Source organism: Talpa europaea (assembly GCF_964194135.1).
Source record: "Talpa europaea genome assembly, chromosome: 14".
In the NCBI taxonomy this organism is placed as follows: domain Eukaryota; kingdom Metazoa; phylum Chordata; class Mammalia; order Eulipotyphla; family Talpidae; genus Talpa; species Talpa europaea.
The window spans coordinates 78,743,473-78,759,486 of NC_140082.1; the positions used below are offsets into that span (position 1 = coordinate 78,743,473).

Below are 16,014 nucleotides of genomic sequence, written 5' to 3' on the forward strand. Positions count from 1 at the left end.
GAAAGCAGCACTGCCTGTCCTCACTTCACTTTATTTTCTAACAAAAAGGGGCCAGTCCCAATGTGATTGATTTTTCCCCTCAGAACTAGGTGCTTTTCTAAAATGCAAATCTTTTAGCCACATGATAGACATTGCTCAATATTTGCTGAACATATTAATGTGAGCTCTCAGTCTCCACTCCTTGGCCTGCGAGGCATTTGGGGCCCATCTGGGGCCTCCAAGGTGGAGGTTGCTGCTTATGTGGACAGGAAAGAGCCAAAAGGATTCACATTTCATATGGGGCCTCGGGGCCTCTGCGCTGTGAGCATGCGCACTGTCCACTGGAGGCTCTGTGGTGACCCCCTCCCCCTTCTTCTGTTCGCTATGGAAACCAGTGCCAGGACAGGCTTCTCCTCCTATTCCCGAGTCTGCCAAGAACAGCCTATTCCACAGCTGTGTAATCTGTTCCACATTACAGAGTTTGAAGTAACCCACCAGCAAAACTGTCTGCACCAGAATATTTTAAGTTACAACGTCTCCATATACGTTCTGCATCCAGAAGACTTCTATTTACAGATTCTTGATTAATAGAGTGGTCTTTCATGAGTTTCTTTGAGGAGATATTTTGTAAACTTCAGGACTTGATGTCTAAACAGCTGACACTGAGAGTGTTCTTTGCTCAAGTCAAATAAAGTCAACCACGAGATACTCAGCAAGCCTAACTTAGTGGGAATATCCCGGGCTCATCATTGGAGCAGGCTCCCCAAATCTTGACTCTTAACTTAAAATGTTGTGGCTGCCCCATGAGTACTGGCTTCCTCTTCTTTCTCAGGAGATCATCTGTCCTTTTTCTTATCCTCCAGAATGTCTGCATTTCAGGTCTATGGGTAGGTAGTTATCAAGCTACTGACCCTTCCATGACATGTGCAAGTTCACTTTTTCTACTTAGAGGCTATCCTTTCCCCCCACTCAACTCTCCATGAATTTTCTTCTTGGCGAGAAATGGAGCAGGCCTTCTCCTGGGAAGAAACTGTCATCACTTTAGCAGGTGTACAATCGGGCTCCAAGGATGCCCAACTAGGGGTCTACCATGTGCTTGACTTCAAATTTGTATGTCACTTCCAAGGCTTTAACACCTCATTGTGGTCCTAAGCCACTGGCCCTAGTACAATGTTAAACAACGTTGCTGTCAGAGTTAGGCGTGAAGTGAGCTTCGGTACAGGTGGGGGTATACTGTTGGCTATGGTGTGGGCATACCATTGCCCATGGTGTGAGCAACATCCCAGAATAAGATCCAGTCCAGTTCAGGAAGCAACAGAAGCACAAGGAGCTCTCGGGTCAGAACTACGATATTCCACTGCAGGGAGAGCTTTCATGATTTTATAATTGTTATGTTTTTATATATTTTTTGTAATTGCTTTCATTCTTCTCATATATAAATGTTTTTATACTTTTATAATTGTTGCGCACAAGCTTGCAACTTAATCCCATGAATACATAAAATGTAGGAGGGAGAAATATGAGGATGATTTTTTAATAACCTCACAATGGCAAAAAATATGGCTCATGGCCAAAGTTTAGCTGAGATTTAAATAACAGGTTCAAATATTTTCATTTTTAAAAATACAGTAAGTGAACTTAGCTAACCTGAATAGAAATGAATGACTATCCAGATGAAGGAAAAATAATTTGAGATCAAAGTGCAAGAAATGAGACAATAGAGTATTACAGAATTTTTTATTCTTAAAGACAAACAAAAGGAATATAACTAAGACGACTGACTGTAAGATATACTCAAGAAAATAGAAGAATACGATAAATTGAAGAACATGATAACTGGTAAAAATCCAACTAAGACATAGGAAAATGATCGGTAGGATCATGTTTCCAAAGTGAGAGGCTAAGGAGTCCTTTTGGAGAGGCTGGTGTGGGGATGGTCCTGTTGAAGACGACACAAGCATAAAAATCCAAAAAGAACACTGAGGACCCTTCCAATAGTCTATTTGAGAAAAAATAAAGTGAGAAATTAAGATGGAAACATAAATAAAGAGAAGACTCTAGAAATGTCAAGACAATATTTTAAATATGCTTCTGGGTTTCAAGGGACAGTAACCAGACTCAAGAATGCATATTTAAGAAGCAGTTGGCTTGAGGAAACTCTGAAAGGGCTGAAGATATTGGCTCGGATCAGGAATGCTCATCAGCCTCAACAACCCCTTTCTTCATAGATACTTTTCTGGAAGCGTCAACTTTGTCTTTCTCCACTGTAGATCGCTTTTCTGGGAGTGGAAAACACAGATGCCAATATGTTGCATCTCATGCTGGTGGTCATCTGAGAGAGACTGCGACGACATGATCTCGGAAAACCGTGTGAAGGATTTGGGGGGGGGGGCAGGAGGTTGCCAACATGGGGCCCGTCAACAGCAGCCAGGGCTGTAAGAACATGAACACACAACTGGGGTCACAGCAGTCCCAGGCCAAGGAGGTGCTGCCAAAATGGGAAAAAGACATCACATATGTTTGTGCCAATAACTACGGCTGTTTGGTGGGATCTTAATGGAACTATCAAAATGAAGCCAAAATCACCGGGGATAGTGGACCGTTCTAACACCAAGCATGTCACTAATTACATCGCCTCCAACCAAGTTCCTATGGCATGTGGGTTGACGCCATTCTGCTTTTCTCATTTGATAAACCCTGTGAATTGGTGGGGACACGACCCATTTCCAGGGGTATTTCTCCGTATTCCAACCTCAGATAATTCTCTTCACTTTTACAAACTTTCTCAGGCGATCTCAAATGTTCTCTCGGATTAAATGCACACCCTTGTTCTCCTGCACACCAGGTCTACACACCAGCCCTTTCTCCGGAACACACGTCTAAGTGCATTCTGCACATGCACGCTCGAACATTTCCTGAGAAATGGACCCAGTAGCTCAGAATCTTGTCACCCAATTTCTCCTTAAACTTGCAGCTTCTCCAGGACTCTTCCCTCGCCCTCCCCTGCTCTCCAAGACCTCCTCCCCTGGCGCTGGACCCCAGCTTGCCAGCTTCGCCCTCGGCGCCCGGCCGCCCCTCTCCGGGCCTCCGGCGCTCCCGCCCCGTCGGGCGCCCCGCCCCGTCCGCGTCCCCGGCAGCCTGGCCAGCGGCGGGCGCGCAGGCGCAGAGGCTGGTCCCGCCGCCGCCCCGCCCCGCCCGGCCGCTGCGGAAGGCGCCGCGCGGCAGCAACGCGCACTTCCTCTCCAGGAGTCCTCGGAGGGAGCGCAGGCTCGAAGAGCTCCTGGACACAGAGGCCCTGCCCTTGTCAGACGGAGCAGAGATGTCCGAACAAAGTAAGGATGGGTGCGACCCCAACTTTGCACCCGAGGCCCCCAGCTCCGAGGTGCACAGCTGCCCCGAGGTTCCCGGGGGGCCCCCTGCACCCGCGCCCGAGGCCGCGACCCTCGCGGAGCCGGAGAGCCCTCCTCTAGGCCCGACCGACGCCCCTCTGGCCTCGCCGCCGCCCCCGGCCCCCATGGAAGAGGGGGACCCCAAGGCCCTGCAGCAGGCCGCGGAGGAAGACCGCGCCCACCAGGCCCCGAGCGCGGCCCAGCCAGGCCCCGCGCCGCCCGCCCCGGCCCAGCTGGTGCAGAAGGCGCACGAGCTCATGTGGTACGTGCTGGTCAAGGACCAGAAGAGGATGATCATCTGGTTCCCAGACATGGTGAAGGATGTCATCGGCAGCTACAAGAAATGGTGCCGTAGCATCCTCAGACGCACCAGCCTCATCCTCGCCCGCGTCTTCGGGCTGCACCTGAGGCTGACCAGCCTGCACACCATGGAGTTCTCGCTCGTCAAGGCGCTCGAGCCCGAGGAGCTGGACAGGGTGGCGCTCAGCAACCGCATGCCCATGACAGGCCTCCTGCTGATGATCCTCAGCCTCATCTACGTGAAGGGGCGCGGAGCCCGGGAGAGTGCCGTCTGGAACGTGCTGCGCATCCTGGGGCTGCGGCCCTGGAAGAAGCACTCCACCTTTGGAGACGTGAGGAAGCTCATCACCGAGGAGTTCGTCCAGCAGAATTACCTGAAGTACCAGCGCGTCCCCCACGTTGAGCCACCCGAGTACGAGTTCTTCTGGGGCTCCCGTGCCAGCCGCGAGATCACCAAGATGCAGATCATGGAGTTCCTGGCCAGGGTCTTCAAGAAAGACCCCCAGGCCTGGCCTTCCCGATACAGAGAGGCTCTGGAGGAGGCCAGGGCTCTGCGGGAGGCCGAGCCCACCGCCCACTGCCCCCGCAGCAGTGTCTCCGAGGACTAGCAAGGTCTGGAGGCAGATTAATGGTTTCTGACCCTCGCCAGCACGGTGGAGGGGTGGGGGGGTGGGACATTAGAGTATTCAGGATTTACAGTGCAGTATTTCACGTGTAACTTTTCAGTTTTCAGTACTGTGCTTTTATACCTTTTAATGCAATGTTGTATTCATTTCAGTACTATTATGTAGTGTGTAGAGTTTTTGCATGTTCGTTTATAAGTAAGCTCGGTTGGTGCTTTCGCTTCTGTGCTATACCTTTCTTGAATTTTTGTACCAGAGACGTGCTAAACTTATGAACTACATTGAGAAATTTTCCATCTTATTCTTTTATATGGGAGGGATGCTGTGTATTGGGGTAGACTGTGCCTGGAGAGTTGGGAAGAACTCGCCAGCAGAGCTGACCTGGTCAAGAGCAATGTCAAGGCCCCTCTCTGTATGACCTCGTTGGGCACAGGAAACATCCGTGTGGAGAGTGGTGATGTGAACTGAAATGTCTCAATGTGGGCACTTGGCACACTTTACTAAACACAAATACACCCCCACCGTGAGTAAACTTTAAAGTAAACATTAAAGATTCTTGTGATACAATCATTTTTGGAAAAGTGTACTTTATCTTTTTAACAAGGTGGTATGGGTTGGGTTGGGAATAAAACAGATCACCATTTTATAAAATGAACAAAGAGAACTGCTTCCTGGGATGAGAAGTAGGGTGGGGGAGGCACTACTCATGACTCCTAAGTGTATGAAGTCCAGAATTTTGTTTCTAAAAGGTAACTCACATGTTCAAAACTCTGACATAAAAAAAAAAAAACAAATGCAAATGGCTCATAAAAACACGTCACCGGAATAACAATTTCCTTTCTTGCATTTTCAACATTTTATTAAAATTAATAGCTATCTTGTTGGCACTCAAAGACAGACATGGTGCTGAGCCCTTTATATGCATTTTTCTCCTTTTATTTAACCCTAACAACAGCCTTATGAGTTAGACATAAAACATCTGTACCATAGAGGAAATAGAGAAACAAAATAGATAATTAGCTTTCCCTGGGTCATAAAGTTTAGTGAGAGGGAGCTAGGATTTGAACCCAGATGGAATGAGTCCAGAGCTTATATTTTTCCCTCCCTACCTACAACTGGCCCCTGCTGCCTGCCTTTTAGTTTTTCTGTTTTTTAAAATTCCATTTTAGAGTGTACTCTTAGGCTCCTGCCAGAACACACAAACACATTCACAAGGCTAGGGATTTTTTTTTTAATTTTTGCATTAGTTTTTAGAGAAAGCAATCATTCTGATTGTACAAATCTCACATTTCGGGGAGATTAATTGACTTAAGCAAGTCAGGTCCCTGCTTAACTATGAAGCCAAGATTTGAAACATGGACTTTTCCTGGAAAAACTGAGATGAAGAAAGCTTTCTCTGACCAGCGGTGCTGGGACTCTGGGGGACATGGGACACTTGGGGTGGGAGGTGGGCTTGGGGAGGGAGGTGGGCTTGGGGAGGGAGGTGGGCTTGGGGAGGGGGGTGGGCTTGGGGAGGGAGGTGGGCTTGGGGAGGTAACATCACAGCTAGCAGCTCTCGATTGCAATGAGCCTCTGGGTAACCCCTCAGAGGCTGCAATGGGGTGTGGGTGGGAGTGAAGAGTAATGACTGGGAGTAATGAAGTTTTCAGTCTGCAAAGGGAAGGGAGAAAAAGCCTTAAATAGGATATAGGATCAGAAATCATAAGCCTCAGAAGGTTGGAAAAGAGTTTTGGAAAAAAAATTCTGAGGGGAATACATGTATTACATGAACCCCCAAAGAAAGAAATGCAGTTATATTTAGGTAAGAGAATTACAATCCAATTTGGGAGCCAAGATTATGACACTTAATGACATTACCTAACAGGTGGGTCCAGGTGCTAAAAATGCACCAGAAGCCTCACTTGCCAAGATGGAATCCATCCTGGGTCAGTAGACTTCCTGTGACATCTCCCCTGAGGGGCAGGAAGGCATTTCTGCAATACCTCAGGTTTGGCTTTGATGGCACTTCTTATCCAGAGCCAAGCTATGTGTCTAGAAATTTTAAAATTATTTGTTTTATTTTCACCTTACTCAAGAAATATCCCCAGGCTTAAAAAAATTCTGCCTCTTTAAAATCGTGGGGCTATTCAGGAAGTTCCATTTCGGGAACAGGACCCCAGCTGTCACTCCTGCCACGTTGGGTGAAGTGCTGGTCATTTTCTCTAATGCCCTAATTTCCTCACTGCGGGGCTGACTCCTTGCAACAACTGCAAGTCTCCTACACTCCTTTGAATCTCCCCCAGAAGTCATCAGGCAGGCAGACCCCTCAACTCTCCACGTAAACCCCTATTTTTGTAGTCACCGTCCTGTGCTAGGAGAGATAGGGAGTAAATCTTCAAAGCTGTCCCAAGCTCACAGACAGCTTAAGCCATAAAGGGCTGAGCCCCCTGCTAAAGGAGGGGCTGGCCTCAGCCAGTCATGTGAGCAGAGCCGCTTGGCTTCTCTGCTGTCTCAGAGTCAGCCCTAGAGGAAGAGGCTTCCCAGATGTGAAACAGAGTTAACTCACAATGGCTAGTCTGCCTGACAGCAGCTTGGGGCACAGGGAGGGGGCATTCGGCATCTCTTAGATTCCCTCACTGGATTCTGAATTGAAAAGGTGGAGAGTTTGTCAAATATTTTCCAAATGGTTCACCTGCAAGGTACTGAGAGTGGTCACTCAGGAGGGGTCTGCAGATCCTCGATGTTCTGGTCCAGTTAACAGTGTGGTGAAGCCCCGATGGTTGTGGTCGGAAAAGGCTTCCTAATGCCCCACAATATGGGACTTTTCTTCATCCATCCTGCCAACTGGAGCCTCACTTCTATATAAACACCCACACGTGTATTTCACTGGAATTTTTAATTTCATTTCATTAATGTCGCAAGGGTAAAAGGAGCCTCAGTAAAGTTAATATAAAATACAATACCACCTGATATAAGCTGTTCTGAGAGGAAATAAGTGACTTACAGTACCATTGTGGAGAAGAAAAAAAATGTTTAAAATGAACTTATTATGTAATTAAGTATTTTCCCTGCTTGAAAAGCCTCAAAAATACTCTCCACCTTGTGTGTTACCTTCCAAGTTCGTGAATACTCCTTCCAGGCCTTCAGCTGTGGTCTCCTAGCATTATCCCAACAGCAACCTAAAATTTTCGCTCAACATACATGTGTTGCTTATACTATCTTTAGTTTATCTCTCTTTTCTAGATTGGCACATACATAAAGTAACAACTCTGTCATTTTTATCATTTCCTTGATGCTTAATTTAGGGATCAATAAATGTATTTGCTTGATATGTTCTTGGTACATGAGTTAAGAATCTTGAACTATTATAAATGACCTACTCCACCATGCAGCAAAACAATACCAAACATAACAAATGCCAATCAACCTACACCTATGTAAAGTAGAGGAACTATAGACAAGTTGAAATCATTGCAAGAAAAAATAATACAGAAAATAGTGTAAACAAGAATTATTTCAAGGGTCAATCTTTTGGCTGCACTGAGAAAATGCACCGACATCTACCAGGTTTTTATTTAAGCATTTAATATTTTTGAGATAGCATTATATTGGTGTTGTATGATTAACCATCATACACCATAATGTTGAGATACATGTATATATTGCAAAATGATTATTATATATTATTAGGGATTCCTAATAAGCTTAGTCAATATCCATCACCACTTAGTTACAAACTTTGTGATATACTATCCGTAGGGTAGATGGTTTTCAGGTTTTCCTGCCCTCCCACTATTAGGGTTGCCCTGCCATGGGGTACTGCAGTTGTTACATTGTTCTAAGCTGTGTTGTTTACTTGTGTGGGCCACTGCGCAGTGTCCATATTGGGCAGGAGAAGCAGAGGCAGGAGAGAGAAGGGGAGAAAGGCCAGAGAAGCCCAGAGTGAAGACTTGCCGGGTGCTTGGGAGCCTGCTGGCCTCCTGGCCCCTTGGCACCCCTGCCTGCTGTGTACTTGGTTGCTTCACTACATGGAAAAGCTCAATAAAAGCCTGAGAAACCCACCGAGGGCTCCACGACTCTCCTTCACCCCATCTGCTGGATCATAGGGAACCTGCCCTGTGTCCATCCTGCCACTGCACTATCTTAATGAATTTCAGATATGTCAGAGCAGTGTTAACTATAGTTATGAGATGGTGCATTACATACTCAGAATTACTTATCTTGTACCCGAAATTTTCTACCTCTCTCATGTTCCCTTACCCACCACTCACCTCTGAAAACCTCCAATGTGTTATCTATATCTATGAGTTTTTTTAATATTCCACATATAAGTGAGATAATAAAGTATGATCACAAGACCCATTCATGTTGTTGTAGATAATAAGCTTTCTTATTTTTTATGGCTGAATACTATTCCATAGTATGCGTAGGACATTTTCTTTATCCATTAGCTTGACACAGGACATTTAAATTGTTTCCATGTTTTTCCTCTGTAAATGATGCTGAAATGAATATGTGGGTGCAGGTATCTTTTTGGGATAGTGGTTTTGTTTCCTTGAGACAAATGTATAGCAATACATGTATTGCTGGACCATATGATAGTTCTATTTTTAGTTTTTTAAGGAACCTCTATACTGTTTTCTGTAGTTGCTGCACCAATTTCTAGTTCTACTAACGGTTTACAAGATTGTGCTTTTCTCCATATCCCCAACACTTCTTTCTTGTCTTTTTGATAATAATCATTCTAATAAGTGTGAAGTCATTAGTTTTTAAAAGATGAAATAATGCAAATAAATTATTGGCATAGGTGAATAGGCCAAGAAACAAATAGATCAGTGCTCCAAAGGAAGCATGGATATCAAGGTTGAAAAAAAAATCCAACCACACTTACTATCAAACCAAGGTATTTTATATGATAAGCAACTGGATATAATAAAAGTCAATATTCTGTACTAGTAAAACTGAATAGACATTGGTGTTCTTATACACCTACATAGGTGTATAAAATATCTATTTTCTTACTTTTTGCGTTCATTGGGAATGTGTATAGACACCTAAGACACTGTAGGTGCAGTACTGGGGCTTAGGAATGCACTAGTGAACACAGCAGATATTCTGTCAGCCATTTGTATTTCTTCTTTGGACAAGTGTCGTTTTAATTCATCTATTTTTTGACTGGGTTGTTTGCTTTGTTTTTGTTGAGTTGTGTGAGCTCTTTGTAGATCTTTGCTATCAGTCCCTTATCCATTGTATTGCATGCAGATTTTTTCCCCATTCAGTAGGATGTATCTTCAATTTGATTACACAGAAATGGCCTTCAGATGGGTTTAGCAACAAGCGACAATCAATACTCTTTTCTGGTCTGCCTCCTTAATTCAGGCAATACAAGCTAAAGATTCAATTTCTCAGCCTTTCAGCTCTGTTCCTGCCAAGAGATGTAAGGAAAAGCTACAGTGTTTTCCCCTCCTGCTTTCTTTTACTCCTTCTAAAATAGAAGGGTTATAAGGAACTGTTGCAGCTCTATGATATAAGTATGAAATGTGTCAAAACAGTCACCAAGATGTTGACTCTGACATCTTCAAGATTATGAACTTAGTTAAGCAATGTAGAGTGGTTTAATTAATGAGATGGAGGAAAGAATGTGGACCCTTGGGGTTCTGGATTGAACATGAGGTGAATGGCAGTGTGATTTAATGTACAAGTAGGAAGAGGAAGAACAGGTTTGGGGTGAAAGACATCAAGCATTTATAAGGACTCTGAAATATACTTTTTTGTTAATTTTTAATTTTTATATCATTGCTCATTTTTAAACAATATTTGCTTCCTCCCACCCCCTCAGGTGTAGTCCCCATAGAGTTTCCTTCCCCAAGGCACCCGTGCACCATCACCTCAGTCCCCTGTGCTCCTCCCTCCCTCCCTCTGATCCCTCTCCCTCCTCCTCCCCTGCAGGATGTCTCTGGTTTATAATTGTCTGTTTTTGCTTTGTTGTGTTTTGTATTGTTATTATTTTTTCACACTGATGTCTTATTTGGTTTCCCTATATCCCTGTTATAAGTGAAACCATGCGATATTTTTCCTTTTCCTTCTGGCTTATTTCACTGAGCATAATTCCTTCTAGCCCCATCCATGTTGAAAGATATGAAGGAGAGAGCTAATAAAGATACCAGACATAGAGAATGTATCATAGCCCTGCACTGGAGCAATACATATATCCAGAGAGAAAGTGTAAAGGTAGAATAAAAGTGTGTGTCCATGGGCCTCCCTGCTGGCGCAGGGGTTAAAGACAGCACTATCAAGCTATCACCAGCCACTGCAGCATGAGTTCAATCCCTGGCCAGTGAGCAACCCACATGGCACAGCAGACTCTCCTGCCTTACCTGCTGCTCCCCTCAGCAGTGTATTTCAGTAGATCTGCCTGTTTTGCTCCCCACTCTTTCTGGTGAATCTTCTCACCCCCCACACCTCTGGCTTACACCCCAATTCTTGTATGCATAAATAAATAAATCATTTTTTTTAAAAGTGTGTGTCCTTGATTATATCCTGGGAAACTGGAATATTTTCATATCTAGTATTGCAGATAGAGCTAGTGATGTGATTAAAAGGTGTAGGGGAGAGAAACATAAACCAGGAGACTGTCATAATATAGAAATTAAAATAGTATTCTGAGCTGGAAGGAACTAGCTAGTGACTTCAAATGGTGTTTAAATCTCATAAGCATTGGATGGCAAGGTAGTTCATTAGGAAGATTTTTGCTCATGAAAGATGATACTGTGAGAGTTAAATTCTGAGTATATAGTGTGTTGTGTATTAGCTCAGGCAATCATAGTGTCTTTAACCTGGAATTGAATAATGAAGATGAAGGTTAATGAGGAAGTAATAAATGTTTGGAGATAAAGTGGACAGGAATTGGAGATTGATTAAATACTACAGATAAGGGCAGCAAAGACTTCAGCAGCATAGCCAGGTTGCTGTCATGCACAAGTTTCAGTGGGGCCAGTTCGGGAGCAATAGAAAGCAGGTTTATTTGGAAAGTGCTAAATTCATTTTTAGACACGTTGAGTTTGATTTCACTTGCAGCACAGGGGGCAGCTAAACAAAGATCCATTTGTTGGAGCGAAAGTTGTAAGAGAAGCACCAAAGATGTAGATTAAAATTTTGGGAAGCCACAAACAGGACTGAATGACATTGCTTAGAGAGAGTGTGTGGAACTGGAAAGGTAACTTGTGCTTTGCCTGAGCACTTTAGGCAGGAAGCACATGGGTCAGCTCCTTTTAGATACTGACACCAGCTATCCCCTGGCTCATGGTATTTTCTTCTTTCTAAAGGCATAGGAGAATGATAGGGAAGAGATGTATTAAACGGACAAGGAGAGCAAGAACTCTCAAGTACTACCGATAAACAGTGGACAGGTATTAGGAATAATGAATGACTTACAGGATTTGGCTTTAGAGATGCCAAGAGATAGAGAAGATGACCTGTAGACTTAGACTTTGTTGATGTGTAAAGTAATGAAATGATTGAAGAGTGTCCACCAAAGCGATTATTAAATAGATCATTTTCTGGACCTCCCTGGTGGCTTAGGGATTAAGTCTCAGCGCCATTACCACTGTGACTGAGTTTGACTCCCCTACCATGGAGCTAACCCACATGGCCCAACACACGTCTCCTGTTTCGCCCTCTGCTCTTCTCAGCAGTGTATTTCAGTAAAATCCACCCATTCTGCTCTCCACTCTGTCTTGGGTGAATCCTCTCACCCTTGCCCCCAGCATCTCTGGCTTATGGCCCCTGCTCTACACAAAAGAAAAATAAATAAATAAATGAATAAACAAACAAGCAAACAAATTTATTTTTCTCTAATGAGCCATTTCTATGAAATAGCTCTTAACTAAGACAAGCTTCAGTAACTTGAAAACTGAGCAGCATGTAAGTGTAAACTATGTGAGCACACACAACTACTGATGGTGAATAGCCTGCATTGAAGACTCTTTTCAGGTGAGAGCTAAGCATAAGTGGAGTTGTCCACTAGTCTCAGAATCAGGATTGCATTCTCTATAGGGGTGAGAATGAAGGATTAAAAAAAGATGAGATGTATGTGCACTTACATTTGTGACAGGAAGTTTATAGTATTCTGTTTTCTCAGAGGAGTGGCAGTAGAAGTCAAATTTAAGATGGAAAAGGGAATTAATAAGAGAGAAAGATCCAGAAGTGTCCCAGAAAAGGGACAGATCTTCCAGGACAGCCTGCCATTGTTGACTTGAGCAGATAGTAACAGATTTAATTTACCAATAGGTAAAAAGAAAAATACACTGATACAAAGTTTCTTGCTTATTCTAGAAATGTAACGTTGCTTCACTATTGAAAAGTAAGTTATCATAATTAGCCGTACTGACTTAGTCTTTATAGGAAAAGTCACATGATCACAACAACTTATGCAGGTGAAGCATTTAACACAAGTTGATTCCCATTCATGATAAAAACTCTTAGCAAGTTAAGGAGAAAGGAACATCACCAACATATTAAAGAGCACAGAACAAAACAAAAACACCTTGGCTACTGTTAATTTAATTTAATGATTATTCTGAAAGACTGTTTCCTTCAAAGATTGGGATGTTGCCTCTTCCCACTCCTTCTTGACTTGCTAGGGAATGTCTTAGCCAGTTCAGCAAGACAGAGAGGAGTGCATATGTCTTTTGAAATTAGTGTTTTCATATTTTTCAGATAAATAGCTTGTAGTATTGCTGGATCATGTGGTATTTCCATTTTTAGTTTGTTAAGAGGAATTTCCATTCTGTTTTTAATAAAAACTGCACCAATTTGCATTCCCATCAACAGTAAATGAGACTTCCTTATTTTTCTTCACATCCTCACCATACTTGCTGTTTCAATTTTTTGTTTGTTTTTGTTGTTACAGGAGATTCTCAAAAGTGTGAGATGATGTCTCATTGTGATTTTGATTTGATTTTTCTTTTCTTTTCTTTTTTTTTTATAGAGGCATGTTATTTATTTATTTGTTTGTTTGTTTGTTTATACATGCACTGGGTACAGTCAGAAGCACGGGAGGGTGAGAGAATTCACCAGAGCCAGAGCGGGGAGCAGAGCAGGCAGAAGGACCGAAGTACACTGCTGAGGGGAGCAGCGGGCGGCAGGAGAGGTCTGCGCGCCATGTGGGACCCTCCTCTGGTGGCCGGGGAGCAGCCGGGGATCGAACCGGCGTCACAGAGGCCGCGGGCAGCTTCGCAACCCAGCGCTCAACCGCTGCGCCACCAGGGGAGGCCCTGATTTTTATTTTCTTTCAAATAAGTGACATTGGGCATTTTTTCATGTACCTATATGTTAAATGTGCGCCTTTTTAGTGCACGTGCCTAGGTCTTTTACCTTAATTGTATGTCATAAATTTATTTTTCTTTTGAACGTGTTTTTTTCTTTTTTGTTTTATTTTCCCATTACCATCCTTACTGCTCCTTTGGCCCTCTTTACATCCCCTTCTTTTCCTCTTCATCCCAGAGAACTCTCTTCATTTATTAGTATCCACTAAATTTGTTTTGTTGATAATGTAAATGTTCTATATTTGTCTTTGTCATTATGACTTGCTTTAGTATACATAATTCCCTCAAACTCCTTCCATTGTACTGACAATGGGAACATTTTCTCTTTCTTTATGGCTGAATAGTATTCCATCGTGTGGCTATACTACAACTTCTTAATCTAGTGATCTATTTGTGGATAAGTAAGTTGTTTCCATGCCATAATAATAGCAAAAATGCTATAGTAAATGTTGTAGAATGTATAATTTTTTGAGTGGGTGTTACTTCAGATAGATGCCCGAAGTAAAATTGTTGGATCATAGGGTATTTCTATTTTTATCATAAATCCAGATACTTTTCAAAAAGGTTGTACCTTTTTACATTCATGCCAGCAGTGTAATAGTATAATAGGGTTCCTCCATATGCCCTTCAGCATTTGTTGCTATTTTTTTTTTTAAGTCTGTGCCGCTCTCGCAACTGAAATGATGTCACAATGTGATTTTTACCTGCATCTCCCTTATTAAGAGTGATGATGCACATTTTTCCATCTATTAGCCTTATAGTTATCCTTTTTGGTGGATTGCTTGTTCAGATTGTTTATTGTTTAACTGGATGCATTTTATCTATCTGGGATAGTAACTTTTCATATTGTGTAAAATGTAAATTTTTTTTTCCTTTGACCCTGAATAATAAAAGCTATCCTGACAAAAGAGGGGAAAATGGTGGCATTAAACTTCTGGGTTTTGGTTTTTATTTTTATTTATTATTTATTTATAGAAGCACTGGGTACAGTCAGAAGTGTGGGAGGGTGAGAGAATTCACCAGAGCCAGAGTGGGGAGCAGAACAGGCAGACTGATGAAATACACTGCTGAGGGGAGCAGCAGGCATGGCAGGAGAGGTCTGCGCGCCATGTGGGACCCTTTCGGGGGCCAGGGATAAAACCTGTGCTGAAGAGGCTGCAGGCAGCTTCGCAGCCCAGCATTCAACTGCTGCTCCACCAGGGGAGGCCCTTTGGTTCTTATTTTTAGATCTTTAACCTCTTTTTAATTGATTTTTGTGTATGGAGTTAAATGTGGACTTAGTTTTATTTCTTTTCATGTGGCTATCAATAGCACATGTTAAGGAGACTTTCTCTTGTCTATTTTATGGTTGTGGCGCCTTTGTCAAGGATTAGTTGTTCATTTTTTTGTGTGGGTTTAATCCCTAGGCTTTGTAGCTATTCCTTCAGTCTAAATTTCTATTTTTTAATACCATACTGTTTTGATTACTGTTGCTGTATGATACAGAAGTCAGGAGGTGTGATGCCCCCATTTTTCTTCTTTTATCTTGGGAATGTTTTAGCTATTTGGGGCATTGTGTGGTTCCATATAAATTTCATAATTGTTTAATTTCCTTGAAAAAAGTTAGTGGGATTTTGACAGATATTGCATTGAATCTATAAATTGTTTCAAGTAATATGGTTATTTTAAAGATTTATTTATTTATGCATGGAAGATCTGGGGTGTTAGCAAGAGGTGTAGGGGATGAGAGGATTCACCAGAGACAGAGTAAGGGAGCAGAACAGGTGGATCTACTGAAATACACTCTTAAAGGGAGCAGTGGGAGAGATAGGAGATGTCTGCTGCACCATATGTGGGTCAGCATCCTGGCCAGGGATCAAACTCAGGCCACAGAAGTGATAGTGTGATAGCACTGAAACTTAACCCTTATGCCACCAAGGAGGCCCCAATATGGTTAGTTTAATATATATTCTCCCAATCCATGAGCATGGGGTGTCTTTCTGGTTCTTTGTGTTCTTTTATTTCTTTTACCAGAGTCTTACAGTTTTCAATATATAGTTCTATAGGGTAAATGATTGTCAGGCTTTTCTGCCCTCCATTAGCGTTGATGATGGATCCCTGCAGTCCTGAATGCATGTCTGATGGTGGGCACCTAGAATAGGGTGTGGGCATACATTGGTGGGTACACCTGGGCTGAGACTGAGCTTATAAGGGCAGTGTCATGGGGATGCCAGAAGAGCAGAATAGAACTACCAGAAAGGGAACAAGCAGGAGAGAACCAGCAGAAGAGAGAGAACGAGGCCACAAGAAAATGCCAGAGAACCCAGAAAGAGTGAAGACTTGCCAGGGCTGGGAGGCCTGCAGCCTCTCGGTGCCCCCGGCACCCCTGCCTTCCATGTACCTGGTAAAATCCCAATAAAACCCTGAAAAATCTATCAA

General features: G+C 43.2%; 1 protein-coding gene across 1 annotated transcript; it reads left to right on the top strand.

Moving 5' to 3' along the window:
* Positions 1–3,298: 3,298 nt before the first annotated feature.
* Positions 3,299–4,276, top strand: NDN (necdin, MAGE family member; the record flags this gene model as incomplete). The annotated part of the gene is made up of 1 exon (XM_084253128.1): positions 3,299–4,276. One exon carries the CDS (start codon positions 3,299–3,301, stop codon positions 4,274–4,276), a length of 978 nt encoding a protein of 325 aa, XP_084109254.1.
* Between the last annotated feature and the right edge of the window lie 11,738 nt (positions 4,277–16,014).